This window comes from Mycetomoellerius zeteki, unplaced genomic scaffold (assembly GCF_001594055.1).
Source record: "Mycetomoellerius zeteki isolate Tzet28-1 unplaced genomic scaffold, Tzet1.0 scaffold289, whole genome shotgun sequence".
NCBI classification, from domain to species: Eukaryota; Metazoa; Arthropoda; class Insecta; order Hymenoptera; family Formicidae; genus Mycetomoellerius; species Mycetomoellerius zeteki.
The window spans coordinates 82,299-96,811 of NW_017257270.1; the positions used below are offsets into that span (position 1 = coordinate 82,299).

At 35.8% G+C, this 14,513-nt stretch overlaps 1 protein-coding gene across 1 annotated transcript in view; it reads left to right on the forward strand.

Annotated features, from left to right (window-relative positions):
• The window catches only part of LOC108724304 (rho GTPase-activating protein 20), a 243,266-nt gene that overhangs the window by 71,452 nt on the left and 157,301 nt on the right, over positions 1-14,513 (forward strand). Inside the window, exons 3-4 of the mRNA XM_018450621.1 lie at positions 2,627-2,816; positions 3,030-3,214. Coding sequence (XP_018306123.1) covers positions 2,627-2,816; positions 3,030-3,214 — 375 coding nt within the window. The remainder of the gene's footprint in view (positions 1-2,626; positions 2,817-3,029; positions 3,215-14,513) is intronic.

Here is a 14,513-nt window from a genome sequence, read left to right on the forward strand (position 1 = left end):
ACAACGATTATTCAAACATAAAAGGAACTTTGTGTACCCGCGATTAGAAACAAATTGGCATCTGATGTCGGGGAGATTGGATAGTTCAGTGCTAGAATAATTGCTTGTCAAATAAAAAATCTGAATTCGATTCCCGGAATTATCCCATACGTGTATAATACTAGAAATTTTAAGTGATTATTTCATGGGAATAGAAACAAAGTATATTAGATATATATGAACTCTTGATTCTAAGATAACTGGAGATAAATAAATTTAAACTTGAGTATAAGCAGATTTAAATATAATCGCAAATCATCAGTTGTACGATTTTTTTCTCGAAATTCAATAAAATATTGATGTATAAAAATTGTATAATAGATGTCAAACTGAGATTTTCAGTCTAGCAATGCTTTAATAATTCTACTATTATAACAATTAGCCATATCGCAAAAATACTATTAAATTGCATTGTCGATGTTGTAGGGGCATTGATGAATTGTCACCGATAGCATAAGGTTACTTATAAGATTGTAAACTAAGGTTGGGTGAGCAACAAGCAACGGTAATACGACGAAGAATTACATTCCCGTTTTTCATCGTATCGATTAAGATGCTTCAGCCTCACTCATTTAATCACGAAAATAGTTGTTTGTTACGTGACATAAGAACGATGTATTAACCTGACCTTCGATTCCCAGTGTCATATTACGTAACGGTCGAATAATCTTGCGATTTATATAATATTAGAATTGAACTCTTGTCTGTCATTACAGTTATCTAAGAGGAAACTTTCAGTAGTTTTGTGAAAGTTTAAGAAATAATGTACATATAAAAATTAAGAAGTAACACAGAAACTTCGATTAATATTATTTCAAATTCTAATGACAATTTGAGTAGAGGTAAAAAATTCTCAATGATGGAAACGTTTCTGAAATCTTGTGGAAATTATCTTATTTTCTTTTTATTATTATTTTACACTAGATATTTTTTGAAATTTCAAAGATCGTTGATGCTAGAAACAGCAAAATAAAGATAAACTTTTGTTTGTCGTTTCTGTGAAGACAAATTTTCTATGAAAAATATACATATGTATAATAAAATCTGTGAAATATTAGCACAACATTTTTTTAATATAAGAAAATGACTGTTTTAGTAGCATTCTCTCTCTCTTTCTCTCTCTCTCTCTCTCTCTCTCTCTCTCTCTCTTCGTAGTTTCTACAGTTCCTTATATATATATCCTTATAAAATAAAAAAATTTCTGACTGTTTTATATATTGAACAACCAAAATTGAAGATATATTGCGCTAATTTCGCGCGAATCCAGCACGATACCTCTTTTCTAAAATCCACGAAAAAGATAAATATTTTCACTTGTAACTACAGTTCCTGTTAGTACATTTCGAATTGTACCAATATATAGGTATAATTTGAAAATAGAATTCCAACAATTACCAATTTTAATACATCTTAAATATAGAAGCACGACACTTTGAGAAAAAGTGGAAAAACAATAGAAATATGGTACACTGAAAAAAAAGATTGGCTGCTGCAGCAAATTAGATGATAAAATATGGCACAGCATTTTTAATTATACGATTACCTGTTTGAATATTATATAATGTACGCATAAGTCTAAAGACTCGAAAGAGTTAATTTATACTTTAATATGCTCTTGGTTTCAACTGACAACTCCATCACCCCTAAGGGTGATGGAATTAAATCGTGAATTTGCCATGTAAGAAAACAACTGTACTTGCATTACGTCTTCTACGTATACCAGAATTTCTGAAGAATTCGTGCGAATTATGGCCGCGCAATTATCATATTATAAATATTCATATGCGGTGCAACGAACGCTTGGGGAGTCGCTCTGTGTACGAATTGGTGGACCGCGAGGGGTCACTGAAAGGTCGACGTACGATCTTCTGCAATGTAGATTTTCGGACCCTCGAAATTTATCTGATCCCCCTTCACGCCATCGCATTATCAGATCGTAAATATCGCGCGGACCCGGTTTAATTATGCGCTGTTTTCGCGTTCTTCAACCGAGATTTCGGTGATTAACCCGCTGGGCTATCGTGCGAAGTTATGGGATGTCCGGTCCCGACATCCGACGCTTTTTACAAGGCGAGCCTTCCCCCGTGTAATTAGGATATTCCGAACTTTTCATCTCGCGAGCAGACCGGTCTTCTTCGTACAAAGGAGATTTCATCAAATCAATTTTGCAGAAAATATCTAATTTTCTAACGTATTTAATAGAATGTTTTTGTTGTTTTTGGCTATTTTTTTATTTAATGTGGTTTGTCTCTGTCATTAATTGTACTTAGAGGTGAGATAAAAAATATGAACTTCTATCATTCTAAGAACGGATTTGGAGATAATCCATGTAACGCATAATTTCTGTATGAACTTCTATTCATTATTTGTTTGGTAAAGTATGATTGTGGATTACATGTAAATTACGTAAATTACAAATTATGTGAAATTATGTTAACATCTTTTACAACATATAAAGAACTAAAAATTTAGGGGAAGAGTTCTACCGATCCACTTAAATAAATAAATTCGATGATGATTTGATTCGAGAATAATTAACGATATTCTTATGCAATGATTTGTTTTGTTTTTTTTTTATTAATTACAGTTATCAGCTTCATCGCCTGGAGCTATTTCTTCCGTGGTTGCCCCGATACTTTTGAAATATCGAGTTTGCAGACCTCGATTGCTACTTGCTGGTTCGAGGGCTGAAATCGATCCTGCGGCCGATGTAGCTCTTCTACATGGCGAAGTTTTACTCATCGAGGATTCTGCAAGGCAATTCAATGCGATCGGAGGTAATTAATCCTTGCTTTTTCCATATTTTACATACAATTTATTTTTTAATTTTAAGAAATTATATGATGCAAGAGAAATCAAGTTTGTTAAATTGCGACTTAAAAGTTTAATTAAAATTTATAGTATAAGATATTTGTTTAATTATTATCCATGTGAAGATGATTGCTGATATAATATCATTCTGACGAAATCGAATTGGAATTGTTTCGCAGACACAGATCGCAGGTATAGAGCTACAGAGAAGTTGTTGCACGCGGAAGAAGAGTATCATGAAGTATTGTGCAGCGCCAAAGAATTGTACGCACGTCCGTTGGCACGAAGTTACCCCGAATTTCACGATGTTATCTTTCAACCTCTCGCAGATCTGTCGCGAGTCAGCGCAGAGCATTGTCAGAGAGTGAGTAACACAATTACAATGCAAATTTGGCATATTGAATTCGAAGCGATATACAAAATCGCAAGAAAACTTTGAAATATTGAATCGTGAAATATCTGAAAAGATACATAAGATTTAAATATAAGTGCGAGATCTATGGTTTGCGCTATACGTTACTGAACGCATGAGCATTCTTATCGACGGATTAGACTCGAGTAAATGAAAGGCACGTTGAGCAACTCCGTGGAAGATGGCGGCACGTGAACTGACTTACCTTGCTAGACACCTGTTACTTCTGCGAAGCCTTTCTCCATCCATCGTGTGGCACAATTCATAGCACGAGTCACCGCAACCTTTCCGAGAGAAACAGAAAAAATATGACAAATGTTAAGGCCTGGTTCTACCAATGTAATATTAACTTTAATCTCGGTTCAATTTACTTTCATGTTTTTTTTAATTCTAAGAATTACATTGATGGAACTGTGTGGGTATAAATGGTTGAAAGTAACTGCGATAAGTCGAACATCAATATAAGCCCTGATGTTATTGATTTTTCCTTCTATCTGTTAAGATCAATATTTTAAAAATCAATCATTTAATAAAATCAGTATGAAGTGTTTTTAGATACGATTTTATTATTAAATGTTTTAGTGATCGAGTCTTGAATTAAAATGTTGATTAAACAATATTCTAAGATATTAAATGAAAGTAGAAAGTATCGGTGTAGTACTGAAGTTAAATTCACAAAAGTCATTTTTATTCGTTTATTATAGAAAAATTATCAATATTTCGTTATAGAATATACCGTAATCGAGAGAAAGTATACAGTCTTGTACAAAAAATTAATACTATGATGTGCTTATCTACTTGCCATATTAAATGTACATAGTTACAGTTAAATGTAAATTGTATAGTTACAGACAATCTAAGAATATAATGTCTATTTAAATTATAATTCATCACGGGCTATCATTTTTAAATAAAAAAGTGCGATGTTGTTACAGAAATGGCTATATTTTTCAAGAACGATCAATTTGATAGCAAAAACTTTTGAATTAAGCTGAATTAGGTAACTCTGTCATTTCTTATTTTCATTTAAACTTGCAACTGCGGATCGCGCGATAAGTAAAAATTCAATCTCAAAGCCACTTTAGTTGGTATCATGAATTTAAAACGACAATTCGCGTGTTTTCTGAAAGTATAATAAGTCGATAGCTGACAGTGCGTACGAATATTGCTGATAAACGAATGTGATTTCTGGTCCCGGTCCCATCCAATAGCGGCAACCGCAGTAGGATCCACAGACATGTAGCACAACGGTGGACGTGTTTTCTTTAGGGACAATAAAGAGAGGATACCTGTCCTTCGGACGTAAATACAAAGCCATGCCGGTGGAGAGCTGGCTAACGAGTCGGGATGAGCGATGACGGTGGTTAGCACCCTCATAAATATTGACTTTTACAAGACGACGAGCGGCGTATATACGGGTCTCGAATCGCGACGACGGCACTACCTTAGTACCTTGGAGGCTGCGCCTCGCAAGCAACAGCCTCGTAAAGTGAAAAACGTCCGCGGAGATCGTTGCGCGGGATTCGCGAGGCGAAACCGAGGGTGGAAACGCCTACCTTCTTTATTCTGCGCGCTCAACATTGCAGCCATCAATAACAAAGTTGCTGTGCAGATTGCAAAAACGCCACAAAAATCGGAGGTCTCTCTCGTGCTCCCCCTGTTCCTCCATCTCTCTTTTACTCCCTGTCCATCTCTCTATTTCTCTCTCGATTTTCCCTCGCGGTGAATTGTGTTCACGTTCGGGGATCCTGTACCGAGAGAGATTATTGCGGGCCGCCGGATATTAATTGCAGCGACTTATGATCTTCTACGCTACATTTGTTTTATTTTCGTCCTGATTCGGGCGGAGTGACGTTTTAAACGGTGCTAACGGCGGCAGACCTTGGACCAGCGTGCGGTACGATTTACATTTTATTTTAATGAGCGCATTAAACGATTATCGGTTACTTCGATCGGCCTGTCCGTAACCATCGCCGTTCGCAGAGATGATAATTTCGAGAGAAAAATTTCACTGATGGGGGATGCTACATGCGACCTTCGTTCTCGTGACTGGCCAACTTCCTTTTAGGGCGAACATCATGATTAAGACACTATCTTCGCCGTGGACTTAACTTTTGTGAATCGTAATCGACAGATCGGATCTCCTTGAGTTTGCAGCCGAATTGAATCATAAATACTAGCAATAATAAGAATAGCTATAATAATAATAACAATTTTGTAGGTATATTAGTCATTGTAGACAATTACTTTTTATTAATGATATTTCCCTATTATTCATTACGATTAACGTGCATTCTGAATTCTGATAACATAAATGTAACGCACAATATGATTTTATTTGTTGAAGTAAAACTTTTTTAAGCTTATATTTAAAATTATTATTATTATTAAAATTATTATTGAAATTATTACTATTAAATTAAATTTAATATCAAGCTTTTTCTTCTAAGTCAAAGCAATAATATTATGCAATATTGCGTAATATTAGTAACGATTTATCAATTATAAAATCGATGAACAATTGTTGCTTGTATAATAAAGCTCGTGTAATAAAGCGACGTTCTATCTCGGTCGAATTTTGAATAGAAAACGCTATACGGATAAAATTGATTTAATTTGGTTGAAGGAAGCGCAAGCCAAACTTTGTATTTCACGTGGAGATTTACCGCGGAGCGTTTACTAAATTTTAGTGTTGTAAAGATGATGTTATGCCTTGCGGGTTTCTCGACGCGACACAAAAGTGCGCGGCCTAAACCGCAGGTAAATTAGCGAAAACGCTCGAGATCGTTCTCGCCGTTCTCGAAGAGAGCATCACGATCCACCAATCTTTTCTGTCTTCGTCGTATACACGTCGCTCGCTTCTTCCCGAAGTGCTTTTTTTATTCGCAACTCGTTGCCTGTTCTTCGCTGCTGCATTTTCACTTTGGAGGCACTCGTGGTCACCGAGAGGGTAATTAGAAGCAATCGTGCACCTGGAAGGCGAAGGAGAGACATATGTCTACCTTTCCTCGTCTCTCCTTTCGTCTCTCTTCTTCTTTTCTTTCACCCCTTTTTCTTTTCTCCTCCTTAATAAATACGGGAATAACAGAGGCGCTTCCGCTTTATTTGTCTCTTCAAGCAGCTTCAAAAGGATTCTGTGGAGGTGGAACTGACGAGAAAATGTCCCTTCGGCATTGCTCCCTTAATTTTTCGCGATACTATGGCCCGTATTCAGAACGCGCTTACAACGATGTTAGCGCGCTAACATACTATACTTTACGTCACGCATATCATAGAATTTTATAGATAAAAGCATGCTTTTATCGATAAAAGCGCGTTCTGAATACGGGCCTATGTCAGGAAATAAACATATTTAATATAGAATTTGTTTAGAGATCGATTCTCGATTGATTATATGTATTTATATTGATTGATACGTTTTCACATTCTTTAATATAAATATTTAAAATTGAACGAGGAATTAAAGTCACATTTGCTGTTTAATTCCGCTACATATTAAAGTAAACTTTTACGAACAATACTTTTTGGTGAGTTTAATCCTTTTTCTTTTAGTGTATATATCATAAAACAAATCTTTCAATTAAATTATTTGGATCACTGTAATGTTAAAAGATAGTTCGAATAAATATGTCGAAATGATTTCTTTCGATAAGTAAAAACAATTTGAGCATGCGAGAATTCAGAAATTCGATAATGATCTTCCGAAGAGAATCTTAGCAAGCGCCATTCGAAGTTTCGTTAGTTCTTCATCAAAAAAGTTTCAATTAATTCTTCATCAAAGAAGTTTCAGTCACAGCGAGCATCTCTTTTATCTTTTTTATCCTTGTTATTTTGACTGACGAGTCCAGAATTTTGAAGAGATAGAAAAAGAGGAAGGGAAAGACGGCCAGCCGCGTGGTTTTGTCCTGTTCTCGCTCATTGCATCGCCGCTGTCGTAAATTACGTTTTTGTTCATTGCAACACAACGCTACAGCAGTCGTGGTCGGCCGTTGCGGTGATGCAATGGAGAGGAGCTTAATACGCGCGACGGCTTCCGCGCGATGCAGGTGCGTCGCGCGAGAAACGAGCTGCCGCGTCGCGTCGTTCCGCGAGAATGCAGCGCGACGCGTCATCCGGAGACCAACGCCCTTTTGCATCGTTTGTATTTTTGCGAGCATGTGAGGCGATTAACTTATTTATCGCGGCAGCGGCAGCGGTAATTAATTCGCTTGGGAATCGTAGTTTCAGAAGATCGGTCGGGCAGAGATTAATTGCCGCGATTGCGACCGCGCTTTCGCACGTTTTACCTCTTCACATCGCGCACATCCGGAGTAACGCATGAGTTAACAGTCTATCGAGTTTGTTCAATTTTTACATTAATTTTTTAAGTTCTAAAATTGAGAAATTATACTTTTTTTTAGAAAGGCTTACTTTTAATCACGATTCTTTTTAATCACGTGTATATTCTTGTTTTTTATTAATTTAAAGTTTTTTATGACATTATGTTATATTGGCAAATGAAAGTTAAAAACAGTTATATTTAAACTTATACTCCCTCTTTTTTATCTCAGATTTGAGATAACATTAAATTCACAACACATAACATTTCTTTAAGTATTAAAAAAGGGAATTAATGGCTCAAAGATTGTTTAAGAAAACAAATTGCTATTAAGACTCGTTAAAAACTTAATGGATTGCATTTGTATCGTGGAAAGCTGATGAAACCGAGTGTTTAAAAGTTTATAAAATAACGGACGAAAAGTTTGCGCGCTACACCATCGGTCAGGCCGGTTGAAGGTGGACGGGCACTGCACCTGCAGGGCAATGCCTCCTCTTCGTCGATCAGAGCGCGCGAGAATGTGAAAGCTGCACCTGAAACCGGCGGTTTTGCACTTAGCGCGATGACGCGTTTTGCCCGGATCGCTCTTCTTGCGTCCCGTTGTTGGAAGATTGCGGTGAGAGTCGACCGATAGATTCGCGTGTTTCGGGAATCGTACACGTGGTGAGACAAGGCGAGACGAAACGAGGCGTGGCGGGACGAGCGAGCATTCCAGTCGTTGATCAATTTTAGTGAAAACCTTGACTCACCGATTTATCCGGAAGTCCTTCCACTTCGTCGCAGTGAGGAATCGATTCATTTTCGTTTTTGGAGTGCGATGAATTAGCAGTTCGTCTATATAGAACGCACAATTGCTTCTCGTCAATGTTACACCTTGATCGAGTTTCTTCCAATCAAACAATCGTCCTGTTACAACTTCAAATCTTAATCAGAGTCGCTGACATCTATTGAAGTGATCATGAAGTTTTTATTGATTATATATATATAATCAATAAAAACTTCATGATCACTTCAATGGCTATAGCCATTTTTTTTATATAGTTGAAAATTTGATCATGCACTCAGGTATAAAAATTTTTTTACTATTATTATTGTTTATTGTCTGTGATAATATTGATAATATCTGGCTAACTTTAATACTTTTATAAAATAAATTATGATAGAACAACGAATTATGGTTGCAAAATCATCATATTCTCCAATCAACTTGATATTTTTAAAATGTTATTTAATAGCGATATTTATCTTGCTTAACTGCAAAGTACAAAATAATTTATGCTATAATCCGTATTTGATTTTGAGAAATTGACTAGATTGAGAATTATAAACACGGGTAATTTTATTCGCATTAAGACGATGCTTGCTGCAATCGATCTTGTTTTTCGCATATTTTCTGTTTGTAGTGAAAAAAGATATAGCGCAGAGTGGAAAGTGAAACACCTACGGCTATGCGAAAGGAGGAAAAGGGTCGGATATACCTTAAAGAAAGTGGATGATCGTTGTCACGGCATTTATCGGGAAAGTGGACGGGGATACCGGATCGCCGAGAATGGTTTTGATTTCATCGTCTAGAATCTTATTTTTTAATACAAGAGAGAGAGATGAGGACAGATATTTCTAAGAATTTAATTTCTATTTGCTAAATGTGACGCACGACAGCAATTTCTTTAATCCTAAATTTGGCAACTTGTCTTTTCTAACAATAAGACGTCAATTTATACTTCTAAGTACTTTAGACTCGCGTAAACTCTATACATTATATCTTTTTACAATGTTATTGTAATTATTTTAATTTTGTAAATACAGTAAATTATGATACACAGAAATATTTTATAGATGATAACTTTTTTCAAGAACATCTTTTTTCTGATAGAACATCTTTTTTAATGACAGAGAATTTTAGATTTATTTGCTTTTAATTTTACCAAATTTAAATCACTTTGCAATATATATAAAGTAGCAACAGAAAAATGTGTTCTTCGACTGCCGTTTTAGTCATCAGGTTTCCATTGTTTGTTGTCAATGCGAGGTTAACGATCTAATTGCTAATAATTAGCATAGATTGAAAGCGGCACGTCTAAAGACTTTCGTCGTTTCCTTATTTACTGGCAACGACACTCGCTGACAAGACGGTCTGTAAAAATGCTTTCAAACGACACCGTGGCGCGGCGTCGTACAGAAATTACTCACGTTTAATATGAATCTTACAATACAGTCGCCCTTAATTGTGTTATTTTTTGTTATTATTTCCTCAATTTCTCTATCAATCGCAAGCTTATAAAGATCGTTAGAGATTATGCGAAAGTGTATATCATGTTGGTCATCTCGGAAGGCAGGAAGTTTAATAACCCGATTCTCTGTCCGCCTTCGTCTTAGATTATTAGTCGCTACACCGACAAAGAAATTCCATTTGTTAGATTATGTGTATCATAACGCGAGTCTGCGTGAGCAGACTTTTAGTGCGAGGATAAGGAAGCGGCTGGGAATGCAACTGTAGAAAGAAACCAGGCAAGAGATATAAAAAAGATCCGTCGCCGGAAGGCTTAATCGCACCTTGGAGCCGCGCCTTTTAGCGACGACACTGATTTTTAACGTGCCTTTGCCATCGTGGACAAGGCTTGGGGAGCTAACAGAGAATACCTGACGACAGTATCGAAAAAATGATAAATGTCCCTATTCGACGATTCGTCCGTGTCCCATCGCTAATGGGACCATCCTTATCATTTCTGCGAGTTGCCAATTTTTTTTTCTTCAATCGTATGTAGGACAAAACCTTAGAGAGAATGAAAAATGAGCTATTTTATATTCTTCGGTCCTCCTTTTCTTAGAAGCTATTAGTTGGATTTACAAAAGAAGTAATAGAAAATTATTTTACCACGGTCATATATAATTAATATAATATAAAATATACATTAATATTGCTCCTTGTCAAATTCGATGATTCTTCAGTAGAATTTTACGAGTGAATAAATCACGGCCGCTATTCTTAATAAAACAGTAGTTTGAAAACTATTTTATTCGAGTTAATTCAAGGGAGAATAATTCAAGAAATTCTATAAATCATAATGACCGTTTGGAAGTGTTTAGTGTCATAGGATTTTTGCAATCTTGGTTGTTGCTAAACTCAAAGGCGCAAAATGCGCATAATAAAGAGCAATGCAGTCGGTTGAAATGCGCTGTGTGAAGGCTCAGAAAGCCGCCCGACCATGTTTCGTAGTGAGTTAGTTACAGTTTATAGTTCAATACGTGTTCTCTCTTTCACACGTCGCACGTTTTTCGTTCGGTGAACGCATTCAGTTTTAAAGCTCGCTGGCGCATCGCGAATTAGAGACCACCAAAGGATTAGAATTCTCACCGGAAGCATACCGCTGCGTAATAGTTGTACGTGGATAATTTATAAGGCGATCACACTCGTGACTAATCACCTCGGTGTATGCACACTGAATGAACGCATCTTGATGCATAATCTGTACTCATCAGTAGACATACTGTTACATTTTAGTTTTTAAATTCCTCTAAAATTTTAGAAATTTCCTTTTGACATAGAAGAAAGAAAAAATTGTTAAAAAATATCTATTTATGCATGTAATAATTAGAAAGAATAATTCTCTATATATCACTGTTTTTCATATGAACATTTATTCTTTACTTGTTTCCTAATTTGATTTTTTCATGATTTTGTTTTTAATGTTTCAATACATATTTTCTTTTCAATGTTAATTTTATTATTAATACGATTAAATACCTTTTATCTATAATATAAATTTAAGATAAAATTTAAGACAATTTAAGACAAAATTTAAGACAATTTTTTACTTGTCAATTTTTTATGCTCGAGGCTCTACGTTAGCTAAATGCAGAATGTTGTTCGTGTCTGTTGGTCGATCCTGTACATTAATCAAATTCGCGATCTCTCGACGAACGCCCTAGGAAATCGCGTTGAAACGTTCTCACCGGCGCGGCGCGCTTTAACCTGAGACAGGAGAAAGTGCGTTTCGTGGTATACACGCTCTCGATATTTCGTACGAAGAAAAGAGGAGGAGGAGGAGGAAAAATATGAAACTTCTTCCTTCTGATCTTTTGATCTGGACGAAATGTACAACCTTTAATCACTGTCCTCTCTAATCATCGTGATATGTTAGTTTTGCAGCGTTTCGTGACAGGTCGACTACGATTTCTGATACGATTAGCATTTTTTTAATATATATTGATCATAGAGTTTTTGACCCGAATCTTAAAATTTACGTTCGCTTATGATACAATAGAATTCCATTGCGCAGATATTCGTTTATCGATATCGCGAATTGAAGAGGAGATTCTATCGAATGATGCAGCGATAAACAAATCTTGTATCCCGGATCTATAAATCTCTGCTTTCTCACAAATTTCTCTTCCGGTTTCTCTGCGGTGATATTTCTTGATACCAATGATATATTGTGTCATACATCATCGTACGTTTTGCATGTAGATTTTTTATTCTACGGTGTAATTTTGTTTCGTGGATCCCACGTTTTCGTTTCCAGGCGTTTATTAAACAGAGATTTCCCGATATGCGAGTTTGATAAAAAAAACTTGTACGGTTACAAAGTAGTCCAGGCATGGTTAATCGTCAGTGATATTATTGGCATTGGTTGCACACGCCCATGTTACCATTGTATGCGATCAAACATTGCGCTCGCGATAATCCCATATGGAATTCGCATTGCATTGGCGGCGAATTCCGCTACCTTTTTGTAGGGGTAGCAGAACACACAAGGTTAGACTGTAAATAATTTCCATGAGCAGCCAGCAATATAATTTTTAACAATCTATCTGTAATATGTCTTAAATTATGTTAAGAAATAATTTTCGTAGAAGAATAAGAATAGTATCTGAAACTCTTAAAGAGAATAAATTAGAGGATTAGATTAGATAGAGAAGTAGATAGGAAATGTTAGATTTAAGTCAAAGGCATAAAAAATAGCAAAAGAGAAGATACACTGGAAAAGAGTCTGGATGCGTTAATTGGAATTCTGATTGAAAATGAACAAATCAGATCAAAATTTTCTGAATTTATTATAATTTTAGTTAAGATAATCAAAACTGTAATGGATGTGATTAGAATTTTCTGGTTCGTTCATTTTCCCAAAATTTGTCTTTATATAGAAGATACTTGAATCTATTTTTAACTTATTTTATAAAGCAACAATTTATCTTCTACAAATCGCTTCTCGTAATGAATTCAAGAAGTGCCACAAGCATTCTTACGCTACACGATTTCCGCCGCCCATGTCGTATTGCATTCCGGGTACATACATCATGCGTGCATCATCGTTCGCGTTTTCTCCCGTTGCTTTCCGCATCGCGGCTCACTCTTCTCGACAGGCTCTGGCGGGTAGAGAAGGGCGACTCTTCGATGGCGAGATCGAGCGAGGCGGCCTTACAACATTATTAAAGCGTAAGTAAAAGCCACCGATCGGTCGTGCAGAAAGGGACGGGCGACCGGTCGACCGGAAAGAGAGATTTTTTTTTTACGAGGGACGCGCAAATCTACTTTCTCCGATGCGTGTCCACGTGGTAAACGGCTACGAAGACGAGTATCGTCGCTCAAAATCGTTGTTTAATTCGGCAGTTAAGCTTAAGAAGGCGTACATCCGGCGCACGTAGGTGCCGTAAGTCTGGATCATGGATTCGAGAGGATTGCCGAACGCGGCAATGAAATATATCTTTTTGTCTTTCGCGACACTCGTAAATAATACAAACTTCAAAATATCTCTGTGATTCTTCAGTAATCAGATTGATGTTTCTGTTAAGATCATTAACACGAATGCCGTGCACTTTATTCAAGAAATCATCGAAAAATTGTTCAAAATTACAACTTTTGATTTTTTAAAATCTTATAGTCTAATTATCTTACAATTACATTTGTATGTACGTATTTTATGAAGTGTCATACCTTGACAAACTGGATTCTATGAAATTACGACATCGTATCATTCGGCGAATAACCACGATCGATGTGTTAAATATTAATTACACGTTGCGATCGACAAGTTACATCTTTTCCATTAGCAGAGAGTGATAGTTAAATGCGACAAAAATGATAAAATTTACTATAACCTGATTACAGCTCGCTATTCTTTCATCGTGCTGTAACGGGAAGAGAACTGTTTATCGTCTTGATGGCATATACGATGTTTAATTTAATTACTCTAGTGAGATATCGGGATATAACGTTCGATTAACGTTAATAAAAACGCGAAAAAACTTTTGGTTGTATGTGCCCAGATAGACAGATGCGCATAAATTTTACTGCAACTTTACGTTGTATTCGATCATCAAATCCGTAATAGGTGAGGCGATTGTGACCCCAAATATTGTAGTCATATTTAGTAAATCAGAAAATGAAATACTATGACGCAAATATGATGTAAATATGACAAACAAAAATCTGATTCTTAGTGTCTCATATTTACATCATATTTGCACATCATGATATTTCGTTTTCTGATTTACTAAATGCTGCTGCAATATTTCGGATCTTAATCGGCTCATCTATGAAGCATTGGATGATTGTAAGATAAACGTGAAGTTGCTGTAAAGTATATGTACATTTGTCTACTGAGTATATTTTAACGAAAAAAAAATTTAATTATAATTTAATTTGTTTTTATTTTTTTTAGATTTTATTTTTTATTTTCGGAATAATTATTAAGTTTATTAATTATTTTTCTGTACATACAAATTCTTATAATTATATAACGCAATTATAAATATTCTTGAAAACGCATGGAGTATCGCCGGAATTTGAACCTAAAATCTTTGGGGTGGTAGCCTACCTACGCTAACGCTGAGCTAATCGCACGCTTGTCTGAACACTTATAAATTTGACATATATTGGATTTTATTTTGTCATTCGTACTGATCATATATGTAATATGCATGTTTATATAC